General features: G+C 44.4%; 1 protein-coding gene across 1 annotated transcript in view; it reads right to left on the bottom strand.

Moving 5' to 3' along the window:
- LOC139233600 (uncharacterized) overlaps positions 1-14,815 on the bottom strand; it is a 99,653-nt gene extending 84,838 nt beyond the window's left edge. Inside the window, exons 1-2 of the mRNA XM_070864004.1 lie at positions 14,752-14,815; positions 7,485-7,599 (exon numbers count right to left, since the gene is read on the bottom strand). Coding sequence (XP_070720105.1) covers positions 7,485-7,571 — 87 coding nt within the window. The 5' untranslated portion in view covers positions 7,572-7,599; positions 14,752-14,815. The remainder of the gene's footprint in view (positions 1-7,484; positions 7,600-14,751) is intronic.
- Positions 14,816-19,043: the final 4,228 nt, after the last annotated feature.

The following is a 19,043-nucleotide window of genomic DNA, read 5'->3' as shown; positions in this document are numbered from 1 at the left end:
CCAGCAGAGGTCACATAAAAGTTCCACCCAAAGAAATAAAGAAATGCTGGAACCAACTTGCAGAAAATTACTGTGTAATGGTGACCACCCCGAGATCTGGAGGCCAGTGCAAAAAGTAGCAGGACCTTGGTCAAGTAGTTAGTGTAAGTAATATTTTCATTTTTCAATGGAATTACAATTGTAAATGTGACCATCTGTATATGTCCCACTCAGCAGAAAGATACCCTCTCTAAAAAAATAATATTTTCATCTTTGCAGAGGAAAGTGACACACAACAAACGAGAAAGAACTCAAACAGGAGGAGGCCCGGCAAATCTGCACTCACTGACACCCTTGGAAGAGAGGGTCACTGCTTTGATGGGTCCTGCCTAGACAAAAGCAACCACCACTGCACAATCTGGGCCCACACTCGAGGGAGAGGGTAAGTCCTTCAAATTCCACAGTCTGGCTTTGCTAAATGTTAAGTACTGCGTGGGCTAGCCATGCTTCGGTTCATGGGGATGTCACCATCAGCTATGCTTCAGTTGATGCAATGTGCTATCATTCATCGTGGTCTTTCAAATCAGCCTGCTGCCTGTGCTATGTGAGCCTACTCGTGTCACCCACCCTGCCCCCTCCTCTGCTGCTAACCATTTGTCTGTTCGGTTTTATTTTGCAGAACTTGAGGCCAACCCTGACGATGCAGGAGATTCAGACAAGGACGAGCCTGGAGAGGAGAACATCTTCCAATCCCACCTTGCAGACCAAGAGCACGGGGGTGAGGATGGAGATGGATGAAACCCCCACTGTTTTACTGACTTTGGAGGAGGTGCAGATGCCACCCATTGAGGTCTCAGCCCCTTCTCCAAGTAGTGGTTTGAGTGTTGGTGGGACATTCCATGGTTTCCCACCTTCCGAGGCTGCGGGTCCCCAGTGGTCGGGTGGAGTGAGGTACACCCAGGGTGAGGAGGGGAAGGAGAGCTCGACCGCACTCTCCTGAGGTGCAGAATCTAACAGATGTGGTTCAGATGATGTCATTGAGTGCAGAGAGCACTGACCTTATCCGATCACTCCTGGACACCATCAGTGGGGTGGGTGATGAGATATCAGGCCTGTCGGGAGAAGTAACAACACTCTCACGAGAAATGGGAGCGCTGTCAGGGAATATAAGGGAAGGCATATATCAGTCAGCTGAAACCATGTCAGTGACCATGAGGGAGGGAATGTTGCAGGTAGTTGGCACACTGTTGCTCAACATGAGTAACGGCATGTCACAGGTAGCTGAGACACTGTCAGTGAACATGAGGGAGGGAATGTTGGAGTTAGCTGCTGCGATAAAGGAACACGCCCAGACCCCGCGCCCATTGACAGAATCAAATGTCACTTCCACTCCAATCCCCAGACCAGCCTTTGAAGAGGCCCAAGCCTGGCCCTCCATATAACCACCTTCACCCTCCCTGCCCACCAATCCCCCCCCCAATCAAGAAGTGCGCATTACCCAAGATGTTTGAAAGAATAAGCTTGGTACCAACCCGGGAAACAGTTACTATTGTTACATAACTTACAAAAAACTTTAAATTTGAGGTGTTACTATTGTAACTGTTCTCAAATTTAAAGTTTTTGTAAGTTATGTAAATTTACGTTTAAAAGTTAGTAAGTGATCTTAGAGTTTGTAAGTGATCGTAACTGAAAAGTTTGATACAAGAATAATTTTATTAAAGTTAAGTACAAACAAATATTTGTTAAACTTTTGAATGAAATATATTTTAAATTATAACTGAATCATTTACATTATTTGTTCCAATAACACAACAGAACATTACGGAACAGGTCCAAACAGTAAACATGGTCCATGTGGAATAGTTGCCGCTGAGCCTTCAGGCAGCAAAGCGTTCATGGATGAGCGCAAGGCTCAAGCAATCATTAAGGGGGCACGATGGCCCGCCCTTTTCCGCCGTCGTGCTCCGTGTTCAGGTAGTTGCATGGCTTCCTTGTCCTCCTCTTCCTCGTCATCTGCACTTCATCATTATCATCAGCCACTTTCACCTCAGGTGGGTTTTCTACTACCATCTGCTGCTGCCTCATGATGGCTAAGTTATGCAGCATGCAGCACACAACAGTGGACTGTCCGACAATCTCAGGGGAGTATTGCAATGGTCCAGGCATCGGAAAAGCTGTTTCAAGATGCCAATGGTCCTCTCTATTATGCTGCGCGTCGCAATGTGCGACATATTGTATTCCCGGTCAGCTTCCGTCCGGGTTATGCGTAGGGGAGTCATGAGCCAGGTGACGAGGCTGTACCCTTTGTCTCCCAGTCGCTAGCTCTGCCCTTCTGGCTGTTGCTGAAACATGGTAGATATAATGCTCTCGTGTAGGATGAACGCATCATGGGTGCTCCCAGGGTATCTTGCATCAACTGACATGATGTGATGCATGTCGTCACACACGGGCTGCACATTAATGTAGTGAAGCCTTTTCTGTTCCTGTACATCTCGGAATCCTCCAACGGTGATTGCAAGGCTTTGTGGGTACAATCAATGCAGCCCTGTATCTTTGGGAAGCCAGTAATTCTGGAGAAGCCCACAATCCTGTCACACATTGCCTGGGCGGTCATGGGGAACTTTATGTAGTCATTCCTCTGGGCATATAGTGCAGCTGTCACCTGCCAAATGCAGACGTGTTGCATGTTGAGAAATGGCGCACACATCCCCAGGTGTAGTTTGGAAGGATCCGGATGTATAGAATGAAAGTGCAGCTGTATGCAGTCCTTCTAGTTTGAAGGTCTGATTTTACCAACTCACAGATCTCAGTTACAACTTCTTTGTGAAAATGCAGCCTTCTGACACAGTCTACGTCACTCAGGTGCAGGTACGAATGCCTGTCTCAATATATCCAATGTGGGTAAGGCCTCCGGCCCATCACCCTATAGGCTCCGAGGTACCTCATGCAATGACCTCGAATCAATTGTCTCCTCCACAGTACCATCATTCAAAAGGCTTGCACAAAGTATGGCATTTGTCAGTATTGCCCCCATGCTTAAATTTTACCTTTGCAAGAAGCTCAAAACAGCAGGCAGGACAAGATTTGTTCTTTCTCCCCACAGGTCGGTACAGACCACACCCAGGTCTGAGCAGGCGCAGTGATCAGGAACCCCCCCACCCCCACAACCTACATTTGATGCGTAGTGCAGTCTTGATTCCTTCCGATCGCCTTCCACAGCCCCCCACCCCCTCCCCACCCACCCGGGCTTGATTTGATGGGTAGTACAGGCTTCTGATGCCTTCCAATCACCTTCCACAGCCCCCGACCTCTCCTCCCACCCCCCGCGCTTCTTTCGCAGCCGAGCCCGTGTCTGGGCACAGGACTGATTCTGCCGGCCGTCGCTCCGACCCTCCAGTCCAGTTTGCAGATGTGCGGAGGTGGCATGTCAGTTGAAAAAATATGAAAACTTACAGAATTCCATCAAACTTCCACTTACTGCATTATAAGGTAAAAAAATGTAATCTTTATTGTGCATATTTAAGTCTTCTGGACTCGCTCCAAAACTTCGCTGGCTGAAAAACAATGGCATCTTTCAGCACCGATTTTTCAATGTGCGCTGCTTTTTCTTAACTCACCAGAAGGTTTTTTGGCAGTGGTCACATACGTCGACCTAGGAGAATTTTTGGGGGGTCAAACTTCCATAATTGACAAAAACTGGCGTAGACATCGGGTTACGCAAAAAAAAACGAACCTAAAAAAACCATGACTGAGTTACGCTGGCGCACATTCCTTGGGGAAACTAATTTTTTAACCTTACGCTAAAAAAAATCAGCGCACGCCAAGAAAACGCCACAAATCACTGGGGAAAAATTGAGCCCCTTCTGTTTAACATGTATTACCAACCCATCATCTCTATAATGCACATTAAAAAATATTATAGATGAATTTCAATTTGTGGACTGTCCCAAAGCACTCAAATGAACACAAACAACTTTTTATTTTATGGAACATGTCTAATAAGTGAATAAAATTATTTATCAAGAGGGCTAGTTACCGAACAGGAACCGACTGCAAATGGATAGAGATCTAAAGAATTACTACAGATTTTATACATCGATACCTTATTATTAGAATCAATATGTCTCAGCACCTGTAAACATTCCTCATGAATATTTCAATGTTACACCTGGTGACACCTGTCTGTCATGTTGTAATAGGATTTTCCCACTGATGTGACAGTCTGGGGCACTAAAACACTACTTGGAGACTGAATATAACTACAGGCTCTGGCCACAAGATGACCCTTTGGAGCTCTTTTTTAAGCTTCTCACGTGGCAGATACCTGGGAAAGGTAAGAAATAGCAAACGAGATTAAATTTTCCTTATAAATCTAGAAATATTTTAAATCATTTTTTTTGTTGTTAAAGTTTTGCCTTCTTACAGGCATCCTGGAACTGCAACACCCATTTGGCCCTGTGGGCTTCTAGATTTCCCATCTCTCCTCTCTGCTGTTTTACTTTCAGGTTACTTCATCTCTTCATTTGCCTGTAAGTTATCTTCATCTTCCACTGTTTTCTTCCCCAAAAATGATAAACGAGCACACAAAAAAGGCACTCAAGTGGTTGCACAAAGGTGATTTATAGATGGGCATCAGTCATGAACCATAATGTCAGCTGTGGCTCAGTGGGTAGCACACTTGTGTCTGAGTCAGAAGGTTATGGGTTCAAGTCCCGCTCCAGAAACTTGAGCACATAAATCTAGGCCTACATCGAGCACTGTGCTGAGGGAGTTGCCGGCTTTCGGATGAGACGTTAAACCGAGGCCCAAGAGCAGGGGAGATATTCCTGGTGCCCTGGCCCACTAAACAGATTATCTGGCCATTACCAATTGCTGTTTGTGGGAGCTTGCTGTGCGCAAATTGGCCGCCACATTTCCTACATTACAACAGTGAGTACACTCCAAAAGTACTTCATTGCTGAAAAGCGCTTTGAGACGTCTGGTGGTCGTGAAAGGTGCTATATAAATGCAAGTCTTTCTTTCTTTATGAAAGCATTAGTCAAATAAAGAATGGAGTTTATTGGAGTAGTGAAGTAAGGGATTTTGTTTTGCTATAGTTGTACAGTTCGAGTGCATTAATATAGTGGATGTCAAAAATGGGTCAAATGTAAATAAGGAGTGTTTGTCCCGGGAGAGGGGAACAATTGATCAGGAAAATCTCTCAATAATTTGCTGCATTACAGCTGGGTCATGTCCCTGGTTCCTCTAGCTCCTCATTCCCTTCTACTCCACCACTTCCTCCTCAGGAATCTCCAAGGCAACTCCGCTTTGAATAATAACTTTTATTTATATAGCGCCTTTAACATAGTAAAGCGTCCCAAGGCACTTCACAACAGTGTTACAGACAAAACAGATAAATTTGACACCGAGCCACAGAAGAAATTAAGGCAGATGATTGAAAGCTTGTTTAAAGAGGTAGGTTTTAACGAGCGTCTTAAAGGAGGAAAGAGAGGTAGAGAGGCGGAGAGGTTTAGGGAGGGAGTTCCAGAACTTAGGGCCCAGGCAGCTGAAGGCACCACCACCGATGGTTGAGCAGTTATAATGAGGGATATTCAAGAGGGCAAAATTTGAGGAGTGAAGACATCTTGTGGGACTGTGAGGCTGAGAAAGATTAGAGAGATAGGGAGGGGCAAGTCCATGGAGCGATTTGTAAACAAGGATGAGAATTTTGAAATTGAGGTTGTAAAGCATGCAATAAATGATAAACCTTGAGCTCTTCAGCTCTGGGCTATACTGAAGGACCCCTCCTGATCACATCTGACAGCAGAATCCTTGTTTTAGAACATCAATGATTTGCGCAATGAGAATCCTTGTTGATGCATGGCTCTCATTAGAATCGGAGCTCAGCATCTGCGCTTGAGTTCCTGACAGGAGCCATGAGCCAGTTAGTGAGAGGATAGCCCTCAATACCAGAAGCCAGCCTGCCAATAGAAGAGTGGCATGGTATGAAAGCATCATGACTACTGCCAGGAAACCAGACATCGACCCGCATGACTTGTTGCCTGTGGTCACAAACAAGTTGCATATTGAGCGAACAGAAGCCCTTCCTGTTCAGAAACAGAGATGTTTCCTGATCGGGAGCATGCAGAGCTGTGTGTGTAGTCCATGATGGCCTGCACCATGGGATCCAGCAATGCGGGCAAATCCCAGTGCTATTTCTTCCAGCTCCATGGGGAAAGTAGTGAACTGTTGAAGCCTCGATAACAGTGCACTAGTGATCTGCCGGATGACCAGCTGCATAGTGAACTTGGCTCATGCTCCTGATGTTCCCAGGAGCCGTGCGGAAGGAGCCAGAGGCATAAAAGTTTAGAGGCACGGTAACCTTCACTGCCACAGGCAGTGCAGTGCATGCCCTGGTGTTGAGCTCCAATTCTCGCTGTATCAGGTGGCAGATACGTGACTGCCTCCCTGTTGCACACTGCTCCTCTGAGGCCTGGGTATGATGATCAGTTCCTGGAAACCCACATCCTGCGAGGCTTCCTGCATTCATGCCTTCTTCACCCTCTTCTTGCAGTCTGTGCAGCTCTTCGCTACCGCTGCTCCTCTTCCTCATTTGGGAACATCAAGGGTAAGCCCAGCAAATCTGAACAAGAACTTGCAGAGATACAGTTGTACCCCCCACAAATGGACTCTGAAAAATGAATTAACAGCCAAGTAGTGCCCAAAACTTGACTCAAAAGCACCCTAAAACCACTAACCCAAGACGTACCTTAATGGAGTCAAGGATCCCTTTAAATACCGCTTCTGAAAATGGCTCAACAACTGTTCCTGCCACGGTTTGCTGGGCCTGTTAAAGAAGTGACGTTTCAGGCATGCACAGACACCCCAAAATAAGGGTGGCAGGCATCCTTCCCTGAAGCAAATTATTGAACCAGTTGGGTTTAATACAGTAATCCGGAAGCTTTCATAGTTATTTCTACGGTGCTATCCCACAAAGTACAATACCAGATTGTTTAAATTCAATTTCACAAATTGCCACGTTGGGATCTGAACGCAAGACCTTTGGGTTCCAAGTCGAGTACCATGCCCTTTGGGCTTCCAGGTCTCTGGCAGAATGCCTCGAATAGCATCTTTTACAAATATCCACACAAAGCGGCAAAATACACACAGCATGAAACACCCAGAATAATCAAGGTCTGGGTGTATGGTTTGCATGGAATGGAGGAGCTATAAATGTGACTCACCCCGAATCCCAACCGCACCTGCCCCCCCCCCCCCAAAAGAACTGGCAGAAATCTCTGAATCCCATCTAATCAAAGTACAATTTGATTCTCTGCTCAGTGCAAACCAATAGCCCTGATAATGATTAATCCATCTGCAATAATATTTCCTCATTCGTTTCTCATATATCGAAGACCCTGGCAATGGCAATACAAAACAGAAATTCTGTGCTAAGATCTAGAGATGAGGGAGTATATTATTTTACAAAAAGTCAAAAGTTTGTTTGCAGTTGAAATGAATCCTACCATTTTCTTATTGCTCGGCTGTGACTGATTCCGGTTTGTGGTTCTTCTCTGGAGTGTAGTCTGACTAGATCCATAAAATTTAGGCATTGTGTTCTGTGGTCTGTTCCTTTTCAAACTATAAGAAATGAGTTACCTGGTCAAACAATTCAAGAAATAACAGTACAGTACTGTGGCAGTCTATTCCACAGAATGTTACACCATTCAGTGTACGAAGAACATAAGAAATAGGAACAGGAGTAGGCTACCTGGCCCCTCGAGCCTGCTCCGCCATTCAATAAGATCATGGCTGATGTGATCATGGACTCGGCTCCATTTCCCTGCCCACTCCCCATAAGCCTTTATTCCCTTATCGCTCAAAAATCTATCTATCTCCGCCTTAAATATATTCAATGACCCAACCTCCACAGCTCTATGGGGCAAAGAATTCTATAGGTTTACAACCCTCCGAGAAGAAATTCCTCTTAATCTCAGTTTTAAATGGGCGGCCCCTTATTCTGAGACTATGTCCCCTAGTTTTAGTTTCCCCCACGAGTGGAAATATCCTCTCTACATCCACCTTGTCGAGCCCCCTCATTATCTTATATGTTTCAATAAGATCACCTCTCATTCTTCTGAACTCCAGTGGGTATAGGCCCAATCTACTCAGCCTATCTTCATAAGTCAACCACCTCATCTCCGGAATCAACCTAGTGAACTTACTCTGAACAACCTCCAATGCAAGTATATCCTTCCTTAAATACGGAGACCAAAACTGTACGCAATACTCTAGGTGTGGCCTCACCAATACTGTACAGTTGTAGGAGGACTTCTTTGCTTTTATACTTTATCCCCCTTGCAATAAAGGCCAACATTCCATTTGCTTTCATGATTAATTGCTGTACCTACAGACTAACTTGGTGTGTTTCATGCACAAGGACCCCAAGGTCCCTCTGTACTGCAGCACTTTGCAATTTTTCTCCATTTAAATTATAATTTGCTTTTCTATTTTTTCTGCCAAAGTGGATAACCTCATATTTTCCCACATTATACGCCATCTGCCAATTTTTTGCCCACTCACTTAGCTTGTCTATATCCCTTTGCAGATTTTTTGTGTCCTCCTCACAATTTGCTTTCCCACCCATCTTTGTATCATCAGCAAACTTGGCTACATTACACTCGGTTCCTTCATCCAAGTCATTAATATAGACTGTAAATAGTTGAGGACCCAGCACCGATCCCTGCGGCACTCCACTAGTTACTGTTTGCCAACCGGAAAATGATCCATTTATCCTGACGCTCTGTTTTCTGTTAGTTAGCCAATCCTCAATCCATGCTAATATATTATCCCCAACCCCCATGAACTTTTATCTTGTGCAGTAACCTTTTATGTGGCACCATATCGAATGCCTTCTAGAAATCCAAATAAACCACACCCACTGGTTCCCCCTTATCCACCCTGCTCCTTACCTCCTCAAAGAACTCCAGCAAATTTGTCAAACATGATTTCCCTTTCATAAAATCATGCTGACTCTGCTTGATTGAATTATGCTTTTCCAAATGTCCCGTTACTGCTTCCTTAATAATGGACTCCAGCATTTTCCCAATGACAGATGTTAGGCTAAGTGGTCTATAGTTTCCTGCTTTTTGTCTGCCTCCTTTTTAATAGGGGTGTTACATTTGCAGTATATGTACTAAGCATAGATGGGACAAAACATGCAATAAAATTCTGGGCACAAGAAGCCCTCCTGGGGGAAAATGTCTTCTGTGCACTGTATGTAGCAAAACTATGAAGACATTTATAAGGATTTCCCTACACATAGCACACAAAGGAAACGGCCCCAATACAAGACATTGTAAGTAACAGGCAGGTTGATGGAACCCATAGTTCAGAGTGAAGGGGGAACCTTTCTTATTAGTGAAATTAAAAAAAAACGAAGATGGAGGCACATCTATAACTATACAAAGGCCTCATATTTGAAATGACTGCTGACAAGACTTTGAATATTAAAGCACGATCTGACCTTTACTCTACCTTTTCATTGCATTTGATTTCCCAAGATTTTGATTCGGATTTAATCAACTTTGAAGGTCATTAATATAATAACTTATAAGTGAACAACTTCAAAAGTCTCACAGGTCTAGCTATGGGAAATTGGAAAGATGACAATTAACTGAATATGTGCAACCAGAGGGGAGCTACACCTGCTCGTCTCACATATCAGGAAATCGAGGCTGAACTGACCAAGATTTTCCAGCTGTTGATGGTGAGAAATGTGCCCTAAGCAGCTGGGATATGATGGACAGACTTCTCTTATTTACATGATGCCCCTAGACAGTTGGATTTTGGAAAGCCTTCTGAAAAATGATGCGTAATGCGCAACTGCTACATATTTAGCTAATACCATTTTAAATCAAATTAAACTATTAAGCCTCAAATTATATTCAGCATTCAGTTTTAATGAGACCTGCTCTAGTCATCCTTCCCTGCCCCTTCCCCCAACTGATACAGTAGATAGCGCATCTGGGCCAAAGGTCACTTTTCTTTGTTTAATAAATAGTTTTCAATGATTTAATGAGATTGGCAGTATTGCAGCAGAATTAATTTGCTGAAATGTAGCAATACTGGTGTTATGTCTTTAGATGCTCTGATAATGACTCCACGAGGCAATGTATTGCACTTGAACTGTAGTGACCCTAGTCCATTTAATATAATTCCAGTGTGATGATCACACATGGTGGCCTGCCTTTTATACTCGGCCTGGCACATCTGTACACGTAACTTACAAGTCTTCTACTGCAGTGCCCTCTGGTGGCACATCTTAGTGACCGTACAGCTGGTGTACAAGTTTCCCATATTAGACCCTTCTGTTGGCACATCATATGTAATAGTACAAGCAGTAAACATGTCTGGATATTTTTCCCCCCCCAAGTCCTTAGTGCAAATCGCCTTCATACATTGACTGTGCTCTGGGGTTAGCTCTATCTGGTTAACCCTTGGAGGGTCGTTTCCATCTTGCGTGAGTAGGTGGTGTTTCGTTGGCAGTAGAGGTGCTGGTGATTTCTGTTTGTGAGTCCATGACCACTCCATTCTCTCACCGCCCCCCCCCCCCCCTCCACATACAGATTATGCCGGTGGCTCATTACATTCATATACATTCAAGTCCAGAAAAAAAAAATTGCATTTACATCATTACATTTGTGGTACAGTTGTGAGCCAAGTACATTTGACTGGTGAGATACATTCTTGATACACACTTGGAATCAGTACTGGGGTCAGCACCGGTGCGTGAGGACAAGCTTGTTCCAGAACTGCTAGGTGGTGTCCAGGTAGTCTGGTGGTGGTGCGGTGCCCGGTGGTGCTGGCAGTGGGAACCCGGTTGACTCAAGTTGCCTGCTCTCGGGGACATTGCCATTGCTCCTAGCGTCGGGCAGGTTCACAGATGCCTGTGACCTCCCTGTCCTTTCCTTACGCCCCGGGTCACTGATGCTCCCTGAGGAGCAGTCGTCTAGCAGTGCACAGGGAACTGCTGACTCACTTGCCTGGGCGTTATTGGGTTTGGGATCCTGGCTGGTCCCAGTCCCATTTGGGAGAACTGTTGCGGGTGATCCTTCGTTCCCGGGTGTAGCCTTGGTAGCGATAGGATCTGGAGACTGGGCCTTAGCGCAGTTTGCTCTTTCAGGCTCGTGGCGGTTGGTGCAGCCAATCAGGGGCAGGGTATCGATACCGGTGCCGTTGCCCTCCTGAGATCGCTTGATCTGCAGCTTGTCTATATTAGCTGCTTGTGGCCACACTCTGTGGTGCATCACTCTGGTCCCAGGGACGCAGGCTACAGCTTTGGGTAGCCCGCTGGACCTGTGTGCTCCCGATGGGTGTTTGCCCGCTACATTATCTGAATACAGGTGAAATCCTACACTGCACAACGTTTCATTACTCATTGTCGATAAACTATAGCTCCGATCGCAATCGCACGACTTTTCTTTGCTTATTACATGTATAAAATTCTAATCATCAATTACAAGCTTTACATTTAACTCTCAGTTGCTATTCCATTGATTGAGAATGTGGGACTGTCCCTTTAAGTGTGGTGGGTTGCTGGTCTCCTTTGCTATCTTTACCCCAATCCTCTTCTTCGCTTAGTACCACGTGTTGCTCCATCAGCGCTGCACCTCATAGTCTGACCGCCGCCGCCATCTTTTTCTTCAGCGCTTCACCTCGTGGTTTAGACGCCATCTTTCTTCCATCCACGATGTCGACTGCTGTGATCCTCTTCTCCCCGGGTTCTGCCACCAAAGCTGGGAAGTCGCCTTTGGATCAGATTTTTTTCCTCCGGAGTCCTGCCACTGGAGGCTGGAAGATGCGTTTGGGTCGTCTCAGCTCGATCATCTCTGCGCAGTCGTGCTGAGCGGTCTGTGTCTCGGGTGCTGTGCTGGTCTGCTCTCTGCTGCCGGATCCAACCTCAGGTGGGGGCTTGCTTTGCCTCGGAGCCCGGGGAATGTCGATCGCTGGAGGGATGAAATCTTCCCAGCTCCAATGGATCTTCTTCATCCACCTTCTTCCGAGTCGCGTTGGTCTATCACCTGCAACAATCCACAGGGGTAACTTGTGCACTGCGCTATCATGGAGTACCTTTACATCCGCACTACCAACAACTGGGATAAGTTCATTGGTGTAGGTGCGCAGCTTTGCCTGAACCGGGACCAACTTGGGTCGTTCAGCTTGATTGTCCCATGGCCTCTCGAAGGCTTCTTGAGTCATTACTGACTGGTTCGCCCCCGTGTCCACTTCCATGAAGACTGGAAGGCTGTTTATCTCGACTTCCATCCTAAACGGGAAAACATTCTGTGGTGCAGGTAAACATACCATACACCTCATCGTGGGGCTGAGCTGCCTCTCTGACCACCTCTTCATAATCCGCGCTGGATTCATGGACATCTGCAGACTCTTCTTCAACACAGTGAGTCCTATTTCTTTTACATGTTCGCTGGAGGTGGCCCTTTGTGCTTCAGCCTTTACACACATAGTCCTTAAAATGGCACTGGTGAGCCATGTGATTCTCTCCACAACGCCAGCATGGTGCTATCCGATAAGCCCCCCTCGGCAGACTGAGTTAAGGGGGCCTGTTCCCTTTCCCGAGGAGATTCATGTTCTACAATCCAGTCTCTAAAAGGCACCTGTGTACAGTACTTGCTGGGTTTGAGTCCTGAGGATGAGTCATCCACCGAGAGCCGCAGATCGAGGTCATGAATACCTGACCCTTGGTGATGGCCTTCTGCAATGTGACTGTGGTATCTGCAGATAGTAGCCTGTGAAGAAGGCCCTCGTGGCCGATTCCGATGACAAAGATATCCCGCAGCGCTTTGGTGAGGTGTTCGCCGAAATCACACAGTGCCGCCAGCCTCCTGGGGTCTGCAGCATATTTCCCAATTTCCTGGCCTTCGGGCCGTCGGTGGATGTAAAACCAGCGTCTGGCTGTGAGGATGCTCTCTTTGGGCTTGAGTTGTTCTTGGATCACCGTTACAAGCTCCTCGTACGTCTTGGTTGTTGTCTTCGCTGGTGCCAGCAAATCCCTGACGAGGCCATAGACGGTGGGCCCACAACTGGTTAGCAGGATAGCTCTGCGCTTATCAGCCAATGTGGCCAGATCATCACCTGCCAAGTCATTTGCTATGAAGAAATGGTCGAGTCTCTCCGCAAAGGCATCCCAATGCTCACCAACGGCGAACTGCTGCAACATATCAAGGTTAGCCATTTTCGCGTGAAAGTCCGTAATCTCGTCAGCAATTGTTATATCTTTAGATGCTCTGATAATGATTCCACGAGGCAATGTATTGCACTTGAACTGTAGTGACCTTAGTCCATTTTATTATAACTCCAGAGTGAAGATCACACATGGTCTATACTAGGCCTGGCACACCTGTACATGTAACCTACAAGTCTCCCACTGCAGTGCCCTCTGGTGGCACACCTTAGTGACCATACAGCTGGTGTACAAGTTTCCCCATAGTAGTGCCCTCTGGTGGCATATCATATGTAATAGTACAAACAGTAAACATGTCTGGATACATGACAACTGGTAGTGCAGGCTGAACTAGTAACATCCATTTCCTGTTTAACTACTTTCATTAGAAGTTATTTGGAGGTTCCACTATTACAGTAAAAAGGATTTAGATATACCCATCCACCTTCAAAGCAATGTGATGCAGAAATCCTGGTACAAAATGATACCTCTGTAGTTCACTAAATACCACCTGTGCTGTGGTCTTTTGTACAAATATTTAACAATAATAAATCAGTATTAAAATATAGCCAGTGAACAATATCACTAAACCAATTCAAAAAGATATGATTTCATAAAAACATAGGATCAGGAGTAGGCCATTTAGCCCCTCGAGCCTGCTCCGCCATTTAATAAGATCACAGCCGATCTGTGACCTAACTCCATATACCCGCCTTTGTCCCATATTCCTCAATACCTATGGTCAACAAAAAACTATCAATCTCAGATTTAAAATGAACAACTGACCCAGGATCAACTGCTGTTTGAGGAAGAGAGCTCCAAATTTAAAGTTACTCGGTCTAAAATCACTAACAATCAATCGGCTTTTTTTTGGTCCTATATTATTTCTAAGTTGTGGTGACGAAACAAATTGTGCTTTATTTGGTAACATCCCTGTCCATTAAACTTTTGAAAGATTTAAAACAAAATTTTAAAAACAACAGTGCATCTCTGGATCAGGCTGCCAGCTCGTGCGCTGAATGTCGATTCACTGAATTCCTTCAAGCGAAATCTGGCTGGGGCAGAGATCACCTTGTACAAAAGGTAGGTACTGTGCAAAATTAAATCAGGCCCAGAGTGGTCCCCTGGACTAGTTTTGATCGCCTAAGGGGGGTCAGAGAGGAATTTCACTGATTTTGTTCATAATTAGCCTGAGTTTTTAAAATATGATTTTTCATCTTGCCCAGGAGATCACATGGCTTTGCGGTGGGGACAATGTTCCCCGTAAGGTGTGCGGCTGCGCACCAATCGTGAGGTCCGACACAGGCCACTCACCAGCTGCTACCACTGGAAGAGTTATAAAAAGAAAATAAATATTTAAAGGGCCTGTGCAGGAAAAAAAGAGAGGAAACATTGGGTGGAGAGTGTATATATTGTGATGGGTAAGGCACTGCCGTTGTGTGGGACAGGCTTCATGGACCAAAAGGTATTTTCCTGTCCATCAGTGATGGTATGTAATAATTTTTGCTACTTGGATTTATTGAAAGGAAAAATAATGGCAAATATCCTACCTTCTTGCCCCAATGCTACTCCTGCTGGATTCTCCATCTTGGGAGGTTGTTTTCGTTGCTGGTCTTCCTACCATGGCAGTTCTGGCATCTGCAGATTCATATGTTTCCCTCTGATTTTTAAAAAGCAATAGTCATTTCCACAAATAAGCTCTTTATTTGTTAAGTCAATGGCCCGAAAATTGTGGACTCTCAGGGTGCGTACAATGTGCGCGCACACACGAAGAAGCCTCGCAAATGCCAGTTCTCGGCGCACGATGCACATGCGTGGGAGATGCACATGGGTAGGAGAAGGACACTTAGGCTATTTGCCCAACTGTTGCCCAACGAATGTCCTTCAAACTCTTACGACTAATAAAAACAGTCACATAGCCTACTTTTACCAGCGTAAGAGCTGTAAAACAAAGAAATATTAAATATTACTTATTTTTATATTAAAAACCCTGTCTATGAAGGTAAGTTTATTTTTAACACTATTAAAACTTTTTTTTATTTCAAAAAAATACATTTTTCTCAAACATTTAATTTAATGCAATTTCTACGAATTAAAAACAAGTGAAGTGTTTTTTTTAAATTTATGTTGATGTTTTTTGATTTTTGGGGTATTCTTAATGATAATGGGAGCTCCGAGCTCTGATTACTATGAATAAGAATACTGCATTGTGATTGGTAGTCCAGGCCCATATGATCCTAGGATACGCATACGCTCCTGGACGAATTGGATCCCTACGCTGGACTGCGCAATTAGGCCTCGGAGCGCAAGTGTACATTCCTCCGTGACCACCAGGTTAGGGTTCGGGTTAGGGTTCCATGACTAGAACTAGGGGACATAATATCTTAGAATAATGTAAAACTGAGATAAGGAGGAATTTCTTCTCTCAGAGGGTTGTAAATCTGTGGAATTCGCTGCTTCAGAGAGCTTGAATAAGACAGAGATAGACAGTTTCTTGACCGACAAAGGACTAAGGGGTTATGGGGAGCGGGCAGGGAAGTGGACCCAAGTCTATGATCGGATCAGCCATGATCGTATTAGATGGCGGAGGAGGCTCGAGGGGCCGTATGGCCTACTCCTGCTTATTTCTTATGTTTTTATTAACCTAGAAGGTTCGCAAGACAAGTTTCCTTTAAGATATTTTGTCTTGTGCAAATATTTACAAGTGAATGTTGATACTGGTGTTAATTTGCACATTGAAGACCATGGCAACTTGGATAGTGAAGATGACAACTTGGGCCATAGGATTCAATACAATATTTTATTTTTCCCATTGTCTTTTGGATAGAAGGAAATGCTTTTGTTTCAACCTTCGCTTTTCGGATTCAAAATGTTAACATTACGACTTAGAAGTATGTTTGCAATCTCCTTAAAAGCATCAATAGCACTTGTACAATGCAACATTATGCTTTGATACCATGCATGTCCAGTGACAGAATAATTGACAGCAATTTTGAAACCAGAACTTAGCAAAAATAGAACTTGTGTAGTGCAAAGTTAAAGTGAATTTAAAGCATTTATTCAATTCAAAATCAGGAGAGCTAATTTGCAGATGAACTGTGTAATCAAAACTAAATATGGACAGGGGGAAGGGGTTTTCTTATATTGGGCACAAGCATTCCTCAGTTACATGGCTGACCTTTCCTGTGGTATGCGGAAAGTAATAAAGGAAAAGAAAAAAAGCATATTAAAATTCTGCTGTAATTTTACCTCATCACTTTGGATATATCTGCTGTCACCTGAAGTAAAACAAATCATTATTGTAACAATGTACACAACAAAAAATGAAGCAACTTTTTAGAATAATTAAGTTCCAAAGAAGGTAAACTGTACATGTCATGAATAGGTTGCCATGCCAAACACAAAAATCACAGGTAGCGGTTATAATACTTTGGGAGTAGAACTACAGGATCTTCTATTATTATATAAGAGAACTCATTTTAACAACTAATCTGAGTTTTGAATACTATACACAAAAGTCAAAACATGAGAACCCAGATACTTTTACACTTGGAGTGAAAAAATTCAATGATGTAATTATAAATTAACTCACCTCAAAGTACTTTTTGTAAATGTATATAAAAAGATAACTACACAGAATTGGCAAAACAGACCCTAAATTAGCTACCATAAGCAAGTCTGATAGTGTGGGAAGGTGTTGGAGAGCTGAGAAGTTACTGTATCTGAAGTATATATTCAAATAATTACATTTCAGTTCAGTATAGGTAAAGGATTCATCTTTGATGCAGTAATCTTCAAATTAAAATATGAGCCTAGAAATTACTGTTGATGAAAGTCTTGTGTCTGCTATTTTAGCGGAGGCATTAACCTATTTAAAAGAAACTTCTCCTCAGCCTGGTATCAACCTACCCTCCTTCAAAACAGCTATCAGCCTCCCTCAAAAAACCCATCTTAAACCTTTCAACTCTCTCCAGTTATTGTCATCAAATTTCCCTTCCTCTCCAAAATCCTGGAGTGCATTGTTACTTCACAAAACACCCACCTTTCCTATTACTCCCAGATTGAGATTCTACATTTTTTTTGTTCATGGGATGTGAGCATTGCTGGCAAGGCCAGCATTTATTACCAATCCCTAACTGGCTTCGAGAAAGTGGTGGTGAGCCGACTTCTTGAACTGCTGCAGTCCATGTGGTGAAGGTTCTCCCACTGTGCTGTTCGGGAGGGAGTTCCAGAATTTTGACCCAGCAACGATGCAGGAACGGCGATATATTTCCAAGTCAGGATGGTGTGCGACTTGGAGGTGGTGGTGTTCCCATGCGCCTGCTGCTCTTGTCCTTTTAGGTGGTAAAGGTCATGGGTTGGGGAGGTGCTGTCGAAGAAGCCTTGGCGAATTGCTGCAGTGCATCTTGTAGATGGTACACACTGCAGCTGCCGTGCACTGATGGTGGAGGGTGTGAATGTTTAAGTTGGTGGATGGGGTGTCAATCAAGTGGGCTGCTTTGTCCTGGGTGATGTCGAGGTTCTTGAGCATTGTTGGTGCTGCACTCATCCAGGCAAGTGGAGAGTATACCATCACACTCCTAATTTGTGCCTTGTAGATGCTGGAAAGGTTTTGGGGAGTCAGAGTGGGTGAGACACTTGCTGCAGAATATCTAATCTCTGGCCTGCTCTTGTAGCAACAGTATCTATGTGGGTATCCAGTTAAGTTTCTGGTCAATGATGACCCCCAGGATGTTGATGGTGGGGGATTCGGCAATGAAAATGCCATTAAATGTCATTGGGAACTGGTTAGACTCTCTTGTTGGAAGTAGTCATTTCTTGGCACTTGTATGGAGTAAATGTCACTTGCCACTTATCAGCTCAAGCTTGAATGTCGTCCAGGTGTTACTGCATCCGGGCACGAACTGCTTCATTATCCAAGGAGTTGCGAATGGAACTGAACCACCCAGCAAACTATTCTTGTCAAATAACATAGCTTACATCTGTGACTATAGTCACTGCTCCTCCTCATGTTCCTTGACCTCCCCTCTGCCTCTAAACCTTGTCGATCATTCTACTCTCCACAACGTCTGTTTGGCAGGCCATCCTTATAGCACTGTCCTCTCCAGGGTTGGGTCTTAACAATGGCACTACTCAAATGGTTTCAGCTCCCCTCTTCTATTCATATACCGCTTGACAGTATGATGACACAAAGTTTCACAATTTTACCTCCTGTTTTGATTCTATTGTTGCTCCACTCTCTATCGGTCCAACATTAAGTCTCAGATGAATAAAACATTTTACTGGCTTAAAGTAGGCAAAACTAAAGGCATCCACTTTAGTTCCAGTCATCCTATACCCACTGCTACTCCACTAGCTGGTCTCCTGTTTCCAGCACCACAAACTACCAACTATTTCAGAATGCCACTGCCCATGTCCTTACATCCCTGCTCAATTCCTTAACCTCAGTTCTGCTTAGACCCCCTTAGGCTCTCCTCCATACACAAATAAATTTCAAACTTATCTACATCTTCAAATGCCTTCATGGCATTGCTCCACCTGACTTCAGTGATCTCCTTCAAGCCTACATCCCTTGCACCTTTTACTCCGTCCATGGTGGCTATACTTTCAGTCACCATGCCCCTGCCCTTTGGAACTTCCTCCCTAAATCTTTCCACCTTATCTGTTCCCTTCCTGCTTTCAAAAGTCCATTGAGGACGTCCCTTAACTCTCTATTTTATTTCCTCCTACTTAGTATTCATTTCATTCTCTGATCTGCAAAGTGCTCTGGGACATCTGTCCGACATAAGTAGTGCGCTAATTAACATGCTCATGTAAAAGGATCACTGTAGCCTTGTCCTCA

This window comes from Pristiophorus japonicus, chromosome 21 (assembly GCF_044704955.1).
Source record: "Pristiophorus japonicus isolate sPriJap1 chromosome 21, sPriJap1.hap1, whole genome shotgun sequence".
Classification (NCBI taxonomy): Eukaryota; Metazoa; Chordata; class Chondrichthyes; family Pristiophoridae; genus Pristiophorus; species Pristiophorus japonicus.
This window is presented reverse-complemented; position numbering and strand designations above follow the sequence as displayed.